The following is an 18,145-nucleotide window of genomic DNA, read 5'->3' as shown; positions in this document are numbered from 1 at the left end:
AAACCGTGTGTGGTCAGAAGTAACAAATAAGTGTGGCACTTTCTTATCGAAACCGTGTATGGTCAGAAGTAATAAGTAAGTGTGGCACTTTCTTATCGAAACCGTGTATGGTCAGAAGTAATAAATAAGTGTGGTACTTTCTTATCGAAGTCGTTTATATTGTATCGACTACTCCGCCACGAGGATTGTGCAGCAACCAATTCCCCGAGGTCCGCGCTCCCGGCCACCTGCCCACACCGCCGCGAGGATTGTGCAACAGCCAATTCCCTGAAGTCCGCGCTGCCGGTATAAATAGGAGAGACACCGCCACAATTGGACAAGTCGAGCCGAGCTCTCTCGCCGTTCCAGTTCTACCACAACTCGTTCCCGCTCTGCCATCAGCCGTCGTTCCCGCTCTGCCGTCAGCCGTCGTTCCCGCTCTGCCGTCAGCCGTCGTTCCCGCTCTGCCGTCAGCCGTCGTTCCCGCTCTGCCGTCCGCCGCCGTTCCAGCTTCGCCGCCAACCGCCGTTGCTGTTCCGCCGCGCCTCTCCGCTCCCGCTCTGCCGCAGCCGTCGACGCCTACCGATGAACGGTACCATCTCCGGCCAAGGACCGTCCAGTCGAATTACAAAGTTTAACTGATTGTAAATAAGTTATCCCGAATAAATACTTTGAATTAAAACCAGTCGTTTCACTGGTGGAGGCGCCGGCTCGAAACCAGTGTAACCATGTCGCTCCCGCTGCCGCCGTTCAAGGGAGAACCGTCCGACGATATCGACGCCTGGTTAAAAAGATTTAGTCGCATCGCTACATTATCTAAATGGGAAGCTGCTAGTTGGCCAACGTATCTTGCCCTCAACCTCGACGGCATCGCATCTATCTACTGGGAGAATATTCTCGATACTAATCCACCTGCAACATGGGACGCCGCCAAGGCCCTTCTTTCGGCCACGTTCGGGAAACCCGTCGATGTTGCCGAGATTGAAAGGCGTCTCTTCACTCGTCGCAGCAAACTTGGCCGTGTCGTCGATGAACAGGAGAAAATCCGTTGCTTACTTCGTGGACTTATTCCTGATCTTGTTCAAGGGGCGATCCAGTCCGAGCCGGCGACCGTCGACGAACTCAATGCTACCATCAAGTTGCTCATCACCGCTAGAGACGCCGCTGACCGCAGTCGGGCTGCCGCGAAGCAAGCCCAAGCATCGGCGGAACGTCCTGATGCCACCCGGATGCTCAATTTCCAGCCGAGAAACGTTCAAATGCCGGCTTTACAACAAACGGGCCCCGCTTTACCGTATCACGCTGCTTTACCTGTTCAATACCAGCCACGACCCGCCGCTTCGTATTCTCAACGTCTTGCTTTGATGCCACGCCGACAGCCACAGCAGCAGCATTCCGTACCGACGCCACTGCGACGCTCCGATCAGATGCGCACTCCAGAAGGTCGTCCGGTGTGCTTCAACTGTAACCAGATCGGCCATGTTGCCAAATACTGCGTGATCCCACAAGCCTTGCCGTTCCACTCTGCGGTTCCGGGAAACTACTCCCAGCGGCCGTAGACGAAGAGGGCACGCCCGCTGACCATTTATCATGGTTTTCCAGCCACAGCGTTAATTGATCTTGGAGCTGCCGTTTCCGCCATCAGCCAGCAGTTCATCGACGCGCGTCCCATGCCGGTGCAGTCTTATCATATGCCGATAAAGTCTGCCAGTGGTCACGTAACTTTCTCGTCGGGTCGGGTACAAGCGGAGATCATTCTCGACGGCAATACGACAACTACTTCAGCTCTCATTCTACCCAATTTACCAGCGGATGTTCTGCTGGGTATTGACTGGTGCCAGCACACTAAACTCGTTTTAGACTTCGGTTCTGACGATGTTTTGCATTTTCCGCCCGCAACGCCAGAGCCTGTTTATCCAGATGCAACTTTCCTCGAAGATCTACCAGGCAATCAACCCAACTTCGAAGATGCTCCTGTCGTGGCCTTCCTGGATATCGATTCACCCATGACGCTGAAGCCTTGGTCCGAGATACTTCTCCCTATCAAACTCTCGAAGTCCGTCGACTACGATGATGCTCTACTTACGCCTAGCCGCGAACTAAGTCGCAAAACTGGCCTCTCCGCACCTTATGCCATTCTTCCGTTAAAAGCTGATATCGTCACCGCCGTCGGAAATCTTTCTTTCGAAGATAAGATTATTCAGCCAAAGATGAAAATTGGCACAATTGAAAATTTTTGCCGATCTGTCGCTGCCGTTTCGCAAGTAAATCACATAACTGTTTCCGATCCTGATGCATGGCAACGTTCCACCATAAGCGATACATTGCGAAACACCGAACTAACCAGCGTCCAATCAGTCCTGAAAGAATTCGGACATTGTTTCAAGAAAGCCGAAGACCCTCTCCGCCGTTCTCGATTACCACCGCATATCATCGACACGCAGGGCCACCTCCCTGTTCATTTACCACCGAGGCGCACGTCCTTCGCGGAGCGGGACATTATTTGCGTCCGTAAGATGATGCACGACAAAATCATTCGACCATCCTCCAGTCCCTGGTCTGCTCGGGTCCGCCTAGTCGCCAAGAAAGATGGTTCTCCCTGATTTTGTATCGACTTTCGCCGCCTTAACGACCTGACGAAACGAAACGTGTACCCGCTGCCAAGGATTGACGATGCTCTTGATAGACTACACGGTGCTAAATATTTCAGCACAATGGACCTCGCCAAGGGATACTGGCAAATCCCCCTCGCCGAAACGGACAAGGAGAAAACGGCTTTCTGCACGCCGGATGGTCTCTTTGAATTCAATGTCTTGCCGATGGGTCTTGCAAATGCTGCCGCTACATTTCAACGTACTATGGATGTCGTCCTCGCCGGGTTGAAATGGAATACTTGTCTAGTTTATCTTGACGACATCGTGGTATTCTCAGAGACATTCGACACCCATATAGACCGCCTCCGCCAAGTCCTTAGTCGACGCCACTCCTATGCCGATTGTCTCAGCCGACTTGTAGTTGACACTGCCGCTGATGAGACGAAGGATGCCGGTCCAATAAACTCCTTGGTCGATCTGCCCGATGTACCTTCCTTGCAAAAAGATGATCCAGTTTATGGTCCTATAATTACACATCTTCAAGATCCTTCTTCGTCAGTCTCGGTCGCACTCCAGCGTCGGGCGGCTAAATATATTCTGACTGACGACGTCCTCTATCGCAAAGCCCAGAAACGACCTTTACTGGCTGTTCCAGAAACTCTGCGCACTGATGTCCTCCACGCGGCTCACGATCAGCCTTCAGCCGGCCATATGGGATTTTTCAAGACGTTCCGGCGAATATCAGAACGCTATTACTGGCCGAAGTTACAGAAGTCCGTCGAACGCTACGTCCGCACATGTGCACTTTGTCAGAGCCGTAAATCTCCAACAACCGGCCCGATAGGACAACCATTCGAACGAGTCGGGATGGACTTTCTGGGGCCTTTCCCGCAATCACGACAAGGCAACACCTTCATATTGGTCTGCACAGACTACCTAACGAAGTGGGCCGAAATCAGAGCTGTTCCCGAAGCTACCGCCGCTGAAGCCGCCACATTTTTCATAGACCAAGTCGTTTTTCGCCATGGTTGCCCGAAAGAACTTTTAACAGACAGAGGAACTCAGTTCATGGCAAAGTTGACGGCAGAAATTCTCCGGCAGGTTGGGACTCGGCACCTTCGCACCACCGCGTATCACCCACAGACGAATGGACTCACTGAACGCCTGAACAAAACGTTGGCCGACATGCTGTCCATGTACGTCGACGAAGATCACCGTAATTGGGATGATGCGATACCTGGCGTCACGTTCGCCTACAACACAGCAGTTCAAGAGTCAACGAGAGCCAGCCCATTTTCACTCGTCTACGGTCGCGACCCGTTCACCCCATTAGATCGCACTTTACCTATAGCCGAAGTTCTTCCATCCGTTGAAACTACCGTTCAAGAAGTTCGAGACATCGCACGCATTAACGCCGAAGCAGCGCAAATACGCCAAGCCGCCCATTAAGACGACCGCCGACATGACGACGCCTTCACTCCAGGGCAATGGGTTTACGTACAGAAGCCGACTAGGAAGAGAGGCCGTGCCGAGAAGCTCCTACATCAATTCCACGGACCGTATCAAATTATCCGACGTTGTGTCGAAACTAATCCTGGTCGCCGCCGTCCCATCGAAACCATCCATGCGAGGATAAAATCGCGTGTATTTTTGGCTTACGTTTTTTAGTTTTTAAAAGAGATACAAAATGTTTCTCTTTCAAATAAGAAGTGTAGATTTTTGATTCTCCATAAAATTCCGTTATAATTAAAGGTTTACTGTTTTATTGGCAAGGAACGCGTCTATTATTTCGCTATTCACGACATTTTTTGGTCCGTCGAGCCGGATCGTCGCCAACTAGTTTACACTATCGAACTAATCGTCGAATCGGCAAAACATTTCCGTGGGCTATAGTGAAGTACGGACGAGGATTCGCCTTTCAAGCTCTCTAAAACCAACAACGTAAATAACGATTTTTTTGGAGTTTCAACATTATGGATGCTTATGTGAGAAAAAGACAAGCTGTCAAAGGTCAAGTCACAAGAATTGAGAATGCAGTAGGTCAAACAGCGGACCATTTATCTGATGTTGCATTGAAGCTGTACGTGGATAGAGTGGAGAAGTTTTCGAAAGATTTGGACGAATCTCACGAAGGCATAGCTAAAACCATTGATCCAGCAGGTGACTTCGATCCTCACGAAACCGAGTACAACGCCATTGTCGCTCGGGTTGAGCAATTAAATGTCTTGTTGGTCACTGAAGCCAACACAAGAGCAGCCAATGCACCAGTTAGGCCAGGCAGGCCAGTTAGCGAAGTTCGATTACCGAAGTTGGAGCTTCCTACCTTCAGCGGAGGTTTCATCGATTGGTTACCGTTCCACGATCTTTTTACGGCAACCGTACACAACAACGAATCGCTAACGGGAGCTCAGAAGTTTCAATACTTGAAGTCATCATTACGAAACGAAGCAGCACTCCTCATTCAATCTATCCCGGTAACTGACGCTAATTACTTGGAAGCTTGGGATATCTTGGACAATCGTTTTAACAACAAACGAGAAATCATCGACGCACACGTAAGACGTCTTTTCAATCAACCTAACGTCTCACAAGAATCATCGTCAGCCTTGAGAACACTCATTGACACCACAGCCGAATGCATAAGAGCACTCAAGGTTCTACAAGAACCAGTTCAACATTGGGACGCCATCCTACTACACCTTATAAAAGAAAAACTCGATTCAGAATCTCGCCGACAATGGGAACTATCCCTGAGGGGGAACGGAATGCCAAATTTCGATGAACTCGTAACATTCCTGGATCAACGGGCCAGAGCGTTGGCAGCAGCCCCGCCAGCACCTACGAATATCGCAATCACCAAATCCAAGGCTCCAATACATCAGAAGCCGAGTACAAAAGCTCATCATGGTACTCTGAGTGAGTCTTGCAACTTTTGTAACGAAAACCATTCAACGTACCGATGTACAAAATTTCTGAACGCATCTTCAGCCGAGCGCTGGAACATGGTCAAGAATAATTTCATGTGTTTCAACTGCTTACGAACTGACCATCAAAGCAACGAATGCCAATCTGGCCATTGTAGAAAATGTAAATTCAGACATAATACGCTTTTACATCCAGACGTACAAGAGAAGGAACCGCCAAAAACGAAGGCTATCTCTGGCATCGTTTCATGCCCTTCTCGAGACCTAAACGGAACCTCTCAAGTGATTTTGGCAACGGCAATAGTCCAAGTCAAGGGTTTCGGTGATCAACTATTTCCAGCCCGAGCATTGCTGGACTCAGGATCGCAAGCCAGTTTCACAACGGAACAATTCACGCAGCAACTACAGCTGAAACGAAAACGCTTCAACGCTTCAGTTGACGGAATTGGTGCAACCGGAGTGAACACCTCTCGAGGCAGTGTCATATTGAACATCAGCTCAAACCTCAGCAACACATCGGAGGTGACGGTCGAGGCAATCATTCTGAACAAGATCACGGACAAGCTACCGAACAGTCCGTTCGACCCGAGAACCTGCGAGCATTTAAAGGGCTTGAATCTCGCAGACCCGACGTTTCATATCCCCGGACACGTGGATATTCTACTAGGTGCGGACGTGTACCTAAGTCTCTTGCAAGATGGAATTTGCAAGGGCAAAGAAGATCTTCCCGGTGCCTTTAACACTCGTTTTGGATGGGCAATTTCCGGTCCACTACTCATAAAAGGAAGAAGTCCGACGATAAAGGTCCACCATTGCAAATTGGAAGATGAATTGAAGAATCTTTGGGAGCTGGAAGACATCCACCCTCGAAGAATGTTAACACCAACTGAAACCCAATGCGAACAGCATTTCGAAGAATCGCATACGCGTGACTCGACAGGAAGATTCACCGTACGATTGCCAATGAAGAAGAACCCTCCAATTCTTGGGGAATCCAGGCACATGGCCGTTCGTCGGTTCTTACAAACAGAACGACGTTTACAATTCAACGCAGGCCTCTATGATGAGTACCGCAAGTTCATGGGAGAATACCTGGCTCTGGGACACATGGAAATCATTCCAGACGATGTCAAAAACAGAATCACAAATCAACCGTACTACTTACCACATCACGCGGTATTCAAAGAAGATAGTACCACCACAAAAGTCCGAGTCGTGTTCGACGCATCAGCCAAATCTACATCGGGCGTTTCATTAAACGACACGCTTCTGGTAGGACCGAAACTTCAAGATGACCTGGTCAATCTGCTTATTCGATTTCGTCAACATCGTATTGTCATGAAAGCGGATCTTACCAAGATGTTTCGGCAAATTTGGGTACACCCGGATGACACGGATTACCAGAGAATTGTATGGCGAACTAACCCCAACGAACCTTTGCAAGATTATCGGTTGCTAACAGTCACATATGGAACCACATCAGCGCCATACTTGGCAACGAAAGTCTTAAAGCAACTCAGTCAGTACATTAAGGACGAACTCCCACTGGCGTCTTCAGCTTTGGAAAATGACTTTTACATGGATGATTTGATGTCCGGTGAAGAAACAATGCAAAAGGCCTTGAAACTTCAAGCTGAAATCATTCAAGCTACGTCTCAAGGTGGTTTTGAGATACGTAAATGGGCATCCAATGAAGCGGCATTATTGGATCCATTCCCCGCAAACCTAAAAGAGCTTCAAAAACCACTATCAATCGAGAACGACGAATCAGTGAAGACCCTTGGTCTCTTTTGGACTCCTTCTACTGACCACTTTTCGTTCGTGGTTACTTCTCCTCAATCAAGAAGTTCAATCACCAAGCGAACAATTCTATCGGATACGGCCAGAGTATTTGATCCTCTGGGACTACTCACTCCAGTTACAATTCGAGCCAAACTTCTCCTACAGGAAATGTGGCAGATCAAATTAAATTGGGACGAACCTCTTCCCCAATCACTCGAAAATAAATGGAGGTCATTTCGAACAGATTTACCAAAAATCGAAAACATAACCGTACAACGACACATTTCACAAGCGAACGCTACACAAGCTAGCTTACATGGATTTTGTGACGCTTCGGAGAAGGCCTACGCAGCGACGGTTTATCTGAAGACCTTAAACGCCCAAGGAAGCGTCAAGGTGCAAATAATCGCTGCAAAAACAAAGGTCGTTCCGTTAAAACAAATCACCCTGCCGAGGTTGGAACTTTGTGGAGCATCACTTCTCGCCTCTCTGATGCAACTTGTCAGAGAGTCTCTGAAAATGGAAATTACTGACGTTCATTGTTGGTCGGACTCAACAATCGTCCTAGCATGGTTGAAGTCTGCACCTCAACGTTGGAAAACATTCGTGGCTAATCGGGTTTCCGAAATACACGAAAAGCTACCGAAGGCTCAATGGCATCACATTGCCGGAGACAAAAACCCAGCTGACTGTGCCTCACGAGGAATCTCCGCTAACGAGCTTGCTCAAAATGAGTTGTGGTGGCATGGACCTGACGACTTGGATTCTCTTCTAACAACAAGAGAACAGAACGATAACCAACAAGCGCCAATGAACTGCTTGTCAGAAGAAAGACGAGTAGTCGCGTTGGTGACGCATTGTCAAATGGAATCAACCTTACTAACAAAATATTCGTCGCTAAGCAAACTCCTTCACGTCACCGCTTACATACTGCGGTTCATTTTCAATTGTTTCCACGTGAAAGAAGAACGAATTTCTGGTGCTCTATCAAGAGAAGAAAACGAAAAGGCCTTATTTCATTGGATTAGAGTCGTTCAAAACAACAGTTTTGGCGAAGAGATAAGCCGCCTCAAACAAAACAAGAAACTACCAACGAAAAGCAAAATTCTATCGTTACAACCATACCTCAACGAGAAAGGAATTCTACGTGTTGGTGGCCGACTGCGTCACTCCAACCTATCGTATGAACAAATGCACCCAGCAATGCTACCAAGACACAGCAAATTGACCGACCTCCTAATTCAACACGAGCACGAGAAACATTTTCACGGAGGTGCTCAGTTGCTAGCAACTACCTTGCAAAAGGTTTTTTGGATCGTTGGACTTCGCGATGCCATAAGTTTCCACATTCGAAGATGTATTCCGTGCGTTCGTCAACAGGCCATCACGGCGAAACAACTAATGGGTGATCTACCCCAGGCCAGGGTAAATCCAGCACGAGCCTTTTTGAAGTGCGGCGTTGACTACGCAGGCCCATTCACCCTTAAACTCATGAAAGGACGAAGCCATCTCCGGTTTAAGGGCTACATTGCGCTTTTCGTCTGCTTTACCACGCGAGCGATTCATTTGGAATTGGTCAGCGACATGACCACCGACGCATTTCTCGCAGCCTTAAAACGCTTTGTCGCTCGACGAGGGAAATGCTCGGATATCTACAGCGACTGCGGAACAAATTTCGTTGGAGCGGACCGAGAGATGAAAGCATTCATTAAATTCATCGTCTCCGCGAACAACAACGAACAAGTGTCAAGATGGCTCGCTGACGAAGGTACGAGCTGGCACTTCAACCCGCCTACCGCTCCCCATTTTGGAGGTCTTTGGGAAGCAGGAGTGAAGTCAGTGAAGTATCACTTGAAACGAGTTCTTGGCACTACAATTCTTAACTTTGAAGAAATGCAAACGCTTCTATGCCAAATAGAAGCTTGCCTAAATTCGCGTCCATTGACGGCGTTAAGCTCGGACCCATCCGACTTCGCCGCTTTAACACCCGGACATTTCTTAATCGGAGATGCGCTTATCGCCATCCCAGAACCCGACTTGACTTCAGAAAAGGTCAATCGTCTTTCGCGTTGGCAGTTGGGCCAACAAATCCTACAACACTTCTGGAAACGCTGGAGAAGTGAATATTTGTCGCGCCTTCAACAAAGACCGAAATGGACAACACCTAAGCCAAATCTACGCGTCGATGAACTAGTGCTGCTTAAGGATGAAGACCTTCCTCCTACCAATTGGAGAATGGGAAGAATAACGCAACTTCATCCCGGAGAAGACAACCACGTTCGAGTAGTTTCAGTCAGAACAGCTGACAAAATATTAAAAAGGCCCGTCGTAAAATTATGTCAATTGCCCCTAGACTAAATCTTTTCTTAAACATTTTTGTAAATTGAAATCAATTATTTCAAGGCGGGCGGAATGTTTAGTATTGTATATATAACCTTATAATCTCCAACCACATGTACCTAAAGTTTTCGTATTTTTATCCACCGCGCGATCTTACATTTATATCACGCACGTTTTAAAAATGCGAGGATAAAATCGCGTGTATTTTTGGCTAACGTTTTTTAGTTTTTAAAAGAGATACAAAATGTTTCTCTTTCAAATAAGAAGTGTAGATTTTTGATTCTCCATAAAATTCCGTTATAATTAAAGGTTTACTGTTTTATTGGCAAGGAACGCGTCTATTATTTCGCTATTCACGACAGGGGGAGTAATGTAACGACTACTCCGAGAAAAAGACAAGCTGTCAAAGGTCAAGTCACAAGAATTGAGAATGCAGTAGGTCAAACAGCGGACCATTTATCTGATGTTGCATTGAAGCTGTACGTGGATAGAGTGGAGAAGTTTTCGAAAGATTTGGACGAATCTCACGAAGGCATAGCTAAAACCATTGATCCAGCAGGTGACTTCGATCCTCACGAAACCGAGTACAACGCCATTGTCGCTCGGGTTGAGCAATTAAATGTCTTGTTGGTCACTGAAGCCAACACAAGAGCAGCCAATGCACCAGTTAGGCCAGGCAGGCCAGTTAGCGAAGTTCGATTACCGAAGTTGGAGCTTCCTACCTTCAGCGGAGGTTTCATCGATTGGTTACCGTTCCACGATCTTTTTACGGCAACCGTACACAACAACGAATCGCTAACGGGAGCTCAGAAGTTTCAATACTTGAAGTCATCATTACGAAACGAAGCAGCACTCCTCATTCAATCTATCCCGGTAACTGACGCTAATTACTTGGAAGCTTGGGATATCTTGGACAATCGTTTTAACAACAAACGAGAAATCATCGACGCACACGTAAGACGTCTTTTCAATCAACCTAACGTCTCACAAGAATCATCGTCAGCCTTGAGAACACTCATTGACACCACAGCCGAATGCATAAGAGCACTCAAGGTTCTACAAGAACCAGTTCAACATTGGGAGGCATCCTACTACACCTTATAAAAGAAAAACTCGATTCAAAATCTCGCCGACAATGGGAACTATCCCTGAGGGGGAACGGAATGCCAAATTTCGATGAACTCGTAACATTCCTGGATCAACGGGCCAGAGCGTTGGCAGCAGCCCCGCCAGCACCTACGAATATCGCAATCACCAAATCCAATACATCAGAGGCCGAGTACAAAAGCTCATCATGTTACTCTGAGTGAGTCTTGCAACTTTTGTAACGAAAACCATTCAACGTACCGATGTACAAAATTTCTGAACGCATCTTCAGCCGAGCGCTGGAACATGGTCAAGAAGAATTCCATGTGTTTCAACTGCTTACGAACTGACCATCAAAGCAACGAATGCCAATCTGGCCATTGTAGAAAATGTAAATTCAGACATAATACGCTTTTACATCCAGACGTACAAGAGAAGGAACCGCCAAAAACGAAGGCTATCTCTGGCATCGTTTCATGCCCTTCTCGAGACCTAAACGGAACCTCTCAAGTGATTTTGGCAACGGCAATAGTCCAAGTCAAGGGTTTCGGTGATCAACTATTTCCAGCCCGAGCATTGCTGGACTCAGGATCGCAAGCCAGTTTCACAACGGAACAATTCACGCAGCAACTACAGCTGAAACGAAAACGCTTCAACGCTTCAGTTGACGGAATTGGTGCAACCGGAGTGAACACCTCTCGAGGCAGTGTCATATTGAACATCAGCTCAAACCTCAGCAACACATCGGAGGTGACGGTCGAGGCAATCATTCTGAACAAGATCACGGACAAGCTACCGAACAGTCCGTTCGACCCGAGAACCTGCGAGCATTTAAAGGGCTTGAATCTCGCAGACCCGACGTTTCATATCCCCGGACACGTGGATATTCTACTAGGTGCGGACGTGTACCTAAGTCTCTTGCAAGATGGAATTTGCAAGGGCAAAGAAGATCTTCCCGGTGCCTTTAACACTCGTTTTGGATGGGCAATTTCCGGTCCACTACTCATAAAAGGAAGAAGTCCGACGATAAAGGTCCACCATTGCAAATTGGAAGATGAATTGAAGAATCTTTGGGAGCTGGAAGACATCCACCCTCGAAGAATGTTAACACCAACTGAAACCCAATGCGAACAGCATTTCGAAGAATCGCATACGCGTGACTCGACAGGAAGATTCACCGTACGATTGCCAATGAAGAAGAACCCTCCAATTCTTGGGGAATCCAGGCACATGGCCGTTCGTCGGTTCTTACAAACAGAACGACGTTTACAATTCAACGCAGGCCTCTATGATGAGTACCGCAAGTTCATGGGAGAATACCTGGCTCTGGGACACATGGAAATCATTCCAGACGATGTCAAAAACAGAATCACAAATCAACCGTACTACTTACCACATCACGCGGTATTCAAAGAAGATAGTACCACCACAAAAGTCCGAGTCGTGTTCGACGCATCAGCCAAATCTACATCGGGCGTTTCATTAAACGACACGCTTCTGGTAGGACCGAAACTTCAAGATGACCTGGTCAATCTGCTTATTCGATTTCGTCAACATCGTATTGTCATGAAAGCGGATCTTACCAAGATGTTTCGGCAAATTTGGGTACACCCGGATGACACGGATTACCAGAGAATTGTATGGCGAACTAACCCCAACGAACCTTTGCAAGATTATCGGTTGCTAACAGTCACATATGGAACCACATCAGCGCCATACTTGGCAACGAAAGTCTTAAAGCAACTCAGTCAGTACATTAAGGACGAACTCCCACTGGCGTCTTCAGCTTTGGAAAATGACTTTTACATGGATGATTTGATGTCCGGTGAAGAAACAATGCAAAAGGCCTTGAAACTTCAAGCTGAAATCATTCAAGCTACGTCTCAAGGTGGTTTTGAGATACGTAAATGGGCATCCAATGAAGCGGCATTATTGGATCCATTCCCCGCAAACCTAAAAGAGCTTCAAAAACCACTATCAATCGAGAACGACGAATCAGTGAAGACCCTTGGTCTCTTTTGGACTCCTTCTACTGACCACTTTTCGTTCGTGGTTACTTCTCCTCAATCAAGAAGTTCAATCACCAAGCGAACAATTCTATCGGATACGGCCAGAGTATTTGATCCTCTGGGACTACTCACTCCAGTTACAATTCGAGCCAAACTTCTCCTACAGGAAATGTGGCAGATCAAATTAAATTGGGACGAACCTCTTCCCCAATCACTCGAAAATAAATGGAGGTCATTTCGAACAGATTTACCAAAAATCGAAAACATAACCGTACAACGACACATTTCACAAGCGAACGCTACACAAGCTAGCTTACATGGATTTTGTGACGCTTCGGAGAAGGCCTACGCAGCGACGGTTTATCTGAAGACCTTAAACGCCCAAGGAAGCGTCAAGGTGCAAATAATCGCTGCAAAAACAAAGGTCGTTCCGTTAAAACAAATCACCCTGCCGAGGTTGGAACTTTGTGGAGCATCACTTCTCGCCTCTCTGATGCAACTTGTCAGAGAGTCTCTGAAAATGGAAATTACTGACGTTCATTGTTGGTCGGACTCAACAATCGTCCTAGCATGGTTGAAGTCTGCACCTCAACGTTGGAAAACATTCGTGGCTAATCGGGTTTCCGAAATACACGAAAAGCTACCGAAGGCTCAATGGCATCACATTGCCGGAGACAAAAACCCAGCTGACTGTGCCTCACGAGGAATCTCCGCTAACGAGCTTGCTCAAAATGAGTTGTGGTGGCATGGACCTGACGACTTGGATTCTCTTCTAACAACAAGAGAACAGAACGATAACCAACAAGCGCCAATGAACTGCTTGTCAGAAGAAAGACGAGTAGTCGCGTTGGTGACGCATTGTCAAATGGAATCAACCTTACTAACAAAATATTCGTCGCTAAGCAAACTCCTTCACGTCACCGCTTACATACTGCGGTTCATTTTCAATTGTTTCCACGTGAAAGAAGAACGAATTTCTGGTGCTCTATCAAGAGAAGAAAACGAAAAGGCCTTATTTCATTGGATTAGAGTCGTTCAAAACAACAGTTTTGGCGAAGAGATAAGCCGCCTCAAACAAAACAAGAAACTACCAACGAAAAGCAAAATTCTATCGTTACAACCATACCTCAACGAGAAAGGAATTCTACGTGTTGGTGGCCGACTGCGTCACTCCAACCTATCGTATGAACAAATGCACCCAGCAATGCTACCAAGACACAGCAAATTGACCGACCTCCTAATTCAACACGAGCACGAGAAACATTTTCACGGAGGTGCTCAGTTGCTAGCAACTACCTTGCAAAAGGTTTTTTGGATCGTTGGACTTCGCGATGCCATAAGTTTCCACATTCGAAGATGTATTCCGTGCGTTCGTCAACAGGCCATCACGGCGAAACAACTAATGGGTGATCTACCCCAGGCCAGGGTAAATCCAGCACGAGCCTTTTTGAAGTGCGGCGTTGACTACGCAGGCCCATTCACCCTTAAACTCATGAAAGGACGAAGCCATCTCCGGTTTAAGGGCTACATTGCGGTTTTCGTCTGCTTTACCACGCGAGCGATTCATTTGGAATTGGTCAGCGACATGACCACCGACGCATTTCTCGCAGCCTTAAAACGCTTTGTCGCTCGACGAGGGAAATGCTCGGATATCTACAGCGACTGCGGAACAAATTTCGTTGGAGCGGACCGAGAGATGAAAGCATTCATTAAATTCATCGTCTCCGCGAACAACAACGAACAAGTGTCAAGATGGCTCGCTGACGAAGGTACGAGCTGGCACTTCAACCCGCCTACCGCTCCCCATTTTGGAGGTCTTTGGGAAGCAGGAGTGAAGTCAGTGAAGTATCACTTGAAACGAGTTCTTGGCACTACAATTCTTAACTTTGAAGAAATGCAAACGCTTCTATGCCAAATAGAAGCTTGCCTAAATTCGCGTCCATTGACGGCGTTAAGCTCGGACCCATCCGACTTCGCCGCTTTAACACCCGGACATTTCTTAATCGGAGATGCGCTTATCGCCATCCCAGAACCCGACTTGACTTCAGAAAAGGTCAATCGTCTTTCGCGTTGGCAGTTGGGCCAACAAATCCTACAACACTTCTGGAAACGCTGGAGAAGTGAATATTTGTCGCGCCTTCAACAAAGACCGAAATGGACAACACCTAAGCCAAATCTACGCGTCGATGAACTAGTGCTGCTTAAGGATGAAGACCTTCCTCCTACCAATTGGAGAATGGGAAGAATAACGCAACTTCATCCCGGAGAAGACAACCACGTTCGAGTAGTTTCAGTCAGAACAGCTGACAAAATATTAAAAAGGCCCGTCGTAAAATTATGTCAATTGCCCCTAGACTAAATCTTTTCTTAAACATTTTTGTAAATTGAAATTAATTATTTCAAGGCGGGCGGAATGTTTAGTATTGTATATATAACCTTATAATCTCCAACCACATGTACCTAAAGTTTTCGTATTTTTATCCACCGCGCGATCTTACATTTATATCACGCACGTTTTAAAAATGCGAGGATAAAATCGCGTGTATTTTTGGCTAACGTTTTTTAGTTTTTAAAAGAGATACAAAATGTTTCTCTTTCAAATAAGAAGTGTAGATTTTTGATTCTCCATAAAATTCCGTTATAATTAAAGGTTTACTGTTTTATTGGCAAGGAACGCGTCTATTATTTCGCTATTCACGACAGGGGGAGTAATGTAACGACTACTCCGCCACGAGGATTGTGCAGCAACCAATTCCCCGAGGTCCGCGCTCCCGGCCACCTGCCCACACCGCCGCGAGGATTGTGCAGCAGCCAATTCCCTGAAGTCCGCGCTGCCGGTATAAATAGGAGAGACACAGCCACAATTGGACAAGTCGAGCCGAGCTCTCTCGTCGTTCCAGTTCTACCACAACTCGTTCCCGCTCTGCCATCAGTCGTTGTCCCGCTCTGCCGTCAGCCGTCGTTCCCGCTCTGCCGTCAGCCGTCGTTCCCGCTCTGCCGTCCGCCGCCGTTCCAGCTTCGCCGCCAACCGCCGTTGCTGTTCCGCCGCGCCTCTCCGCTCCCGCTCTGCCGCAGCCGTCGACGCCTACCGATGAACGGTACCATCTCCGGCCAAGGACCGTCCAGCGGAATTACAAAGTTTAACTGATTGTAAATAAGTTATCCCGAATAAATACTTTGAATTAAAACCAGTCGTTTCAATATGTGGCACAAAATAATATTATCGCCTTCTTGGAGAACTTGTATAGTTTGTATAGTTGGTCCATAGATTTGGTCTCATTCGATAGAACTCTTTGACGCGCACGCAGTGCCGTTAATTCCCGCCCCCTCCGAATAACCCCCTTAAAGGGAAAGTGACCAAAAAAAAAGTTGGTCTCATTCGATAGAGCTCTTAGACGCGCACGCAGTGCCGTTAATTTCCGCCCCCTCCGACCAACCCCCTTAAAGGGAGAGTGATCGAAAAAAAACAATTTGGTCTCATAGAACAATAAAAGTAAAAGATTGGATCGTCTACGCAATCGTCTACTTGAAAGAGTGAGACCAAAAAATCCAAAGCAGTCGAACTTAGGGCGTGTTGCAAAAGTCTGCTTTGCTAGAATCAAACATATTAAGTTCAATGGGCTAGTACTTTGGCAACAGGCCCTTAAGCTGAAAAGTATGCGATTATGGGGACAGAATCTCCGTCTTGCCATATTCTTAGTACATATATACATTCTTGCAATAATATGATTTATGCAGTTGTTAATAATCCATATTAAATATCTCCTCTAAGAAAATACTAATTTAATCACCGAGATAATATAAAATCACATGGCCTGAACAGCTTTTGTATTTGTTTGCCCACCCGGGTATCCTGAGGGTGGGCTGTGGCCACTCTTTAACTTAGGATGGTAAATTATATAGCAAACGATAGGAAATCACATGGCCTCAACAGCTTTTGTATTGGCTTGCCCACCCGCGTATCTTGAGGGTGAAATATCGAACTGTTGTTACTGTTAAACCAAATACAGGCTAAGTAGACAGCCTTGGACGGAACATCCTGTCCATGACGTTTGGAACCACGTGACCTAGTAGTCTGCTTGTTCCAAAGATTATGCGCGTTTTCTTTACTTAAAAGGTTTTTTATAGCGAGTTAGTGGCGATTTCTTAAATTAATTTTTGAAAACTACAATATGGCACCGTCAAGAGTAAAACCTCGATTATGTGCCGTATCACTATTGTTGGAGAAATAATAATACCAAAGCTGACTACTCAAGACAAAGATTTATTGGCAACTGAATCATCAAACGATTAAAAGATTTGATTTATATATACAAAAATGTTGTAGGTAAAAAATAAACGAAACAAATAGTACAGAGGTCGACGTCGCTCAGTTTTTTTTCCTTTTTTTCTCTTATCAAGCCAACACCCCTTCTCGACGGAGTCCGGTACTTGAGAGGCCACCATGAACGACAAGATCGGTGAGTTTTGTCCCAGGCAAAGGCTTGGTGAGTACGTCTGCAATCATGTCGTCTGTAGGGCAATACTGAACGTCGATGGTACCATTGTCTTGCATATCTCGCAGTAAGTGGTACTTGACATCGATGTGTTTTGTTCTAGGGTTCATCTTCTCGGATTTGGACAGCTTGATGCATCCCTGATTATCTTCGTAGAGGACAATTGATTTTGTAACTGGTATACCGACATCTTCAAGTAACTGTTTCAGCCACAGAACTTCGGTAGATGATAAGGACACGGTGCTCTGCTTCCGACTACTCCACTGAATGGTGCTGTTGCCCAGTTGGAAAATATACCCGCTTGTTGACTTCCGATCTGTATGGTCCCCAGCCCAGTCGGCGTCGACGTAGCCAACCAGATCAAGATTCGGTGAGGATGATAAGTGAAGAGACAGGTCCATTGTGCCTTTGAGATATCGCATAATTCGCTTAACTGCGGTCCAATCACGCTCTCTCGGTTTTGATACTCGTCTGCATAGGACCCCGACTGCATCGGCAATATCAGGTCTGGTTATAGTTGATAAATGTAGCAGGGTTCCGATCGCCTTTCTGTAGAGCGTGTTATTCGGCAGTAGGTCGCCTTCTCCGATCATCTTCAGATACTCAGGGTCCATAGGAGTCCTGGAAGGCTTGGCATCTTTCATGCCGAAATCATCAAGCATGTGTTTGACCTTGCAAGACTGGTGGATCCTGTAACTCCCGTCATCCGCTCTCTCGACCTGTAGACCAAGGTAATAGGAGACGTTGCCCAGGTCTTTGATCTCGAAATGAAGGTTGAGATTGCTTTGGAGGGCATCGATGACTTTGGGTGATTCATTGGCAACAAGCAGATCGTCGGCATATAATAATATGTACGTCCAGGTTCCATTCTTCATTTGTTTGCTATATAAACAAGGATCAGCCTTACTCTTCTTAAAGCCTTGATCAAGTACAAC

General features: G+C 46.7%; 3 protein-coding genes across 3 annotated transcripts; all 3 read left to right on the top strand.

Annotated features, from left to right (window-relative positions):
- The first annotated feature begins 1,649 nt into the window (after positions 1-1,649).
- On the top strand, positions 1,650-2,582 carry LOC149943341 (uncharacterized). Its single transcript, XM_090175712.1, has one exon. It carries the CDS (start codon positions 1,650-1,652, stop codon positions 2,580-2,582), a length of 933 nt encoding a protein of 310 aa, XP_090031838.1.
- A 1,964-nt stretch (positions 2,583-4,546) lies between these two features.
- Positions 4,547-10,723, top strand: LOC149943340 (uncharacterized). Its single transcript, XM_090175711.1, has 5 exons — positions 4,547-4,951; positions 5,003-9,047; positions 9,171-9,571; positions 9,929-10,396; positions 10,448-10,723. The coding sequence occupies exons 1-5, from the start codon at positions 4,547-4,549 to the stop codon at positions 10,721-10,723; spliced, it is 5,595 nt and encodes a 1,864-aa protein (XP_090031837.1).
- Positions 10,724-11,011: 288 nt separating this feature from the next.
- Positions 11,012-15,073, top strand: LOC149943339 (uncharacterized). The gene is made up of 2 exons (XM_090175710.1): positions 11,012-14,483; positions 14,607-15,073. Exons 1-2 carry the CDS (start codon positions 11,012-11,014, stop codon positions 15,071-15,073), a joined length of 3,939 nt encoding a protein of 1,312 aa, XP_090031836.1.
- The last annotated feature ends 3,072 nt before the right edge of the window (positions 15,074-18,145 follow it).

Source organism: Leiobunum rupestre, chromosome 5 (genome assembly GCF_980474605.1).
Source record: "Leiobunum rupestre chromosome 5, qqLeiRupe1.1.hap1, whole genome shotgun sequence".
Lineage (NCBI taxonomy): Eukaryota > Metazoa > Arthropoda > Arachnida > Opiliones > Sclerosomatidae > Leiobunum > Leiobunum rupestre.
Note: the sequence above shows the minus strand (reverse complement) of the source record. Positions and strands in the feature narration are given on the sequence as shown.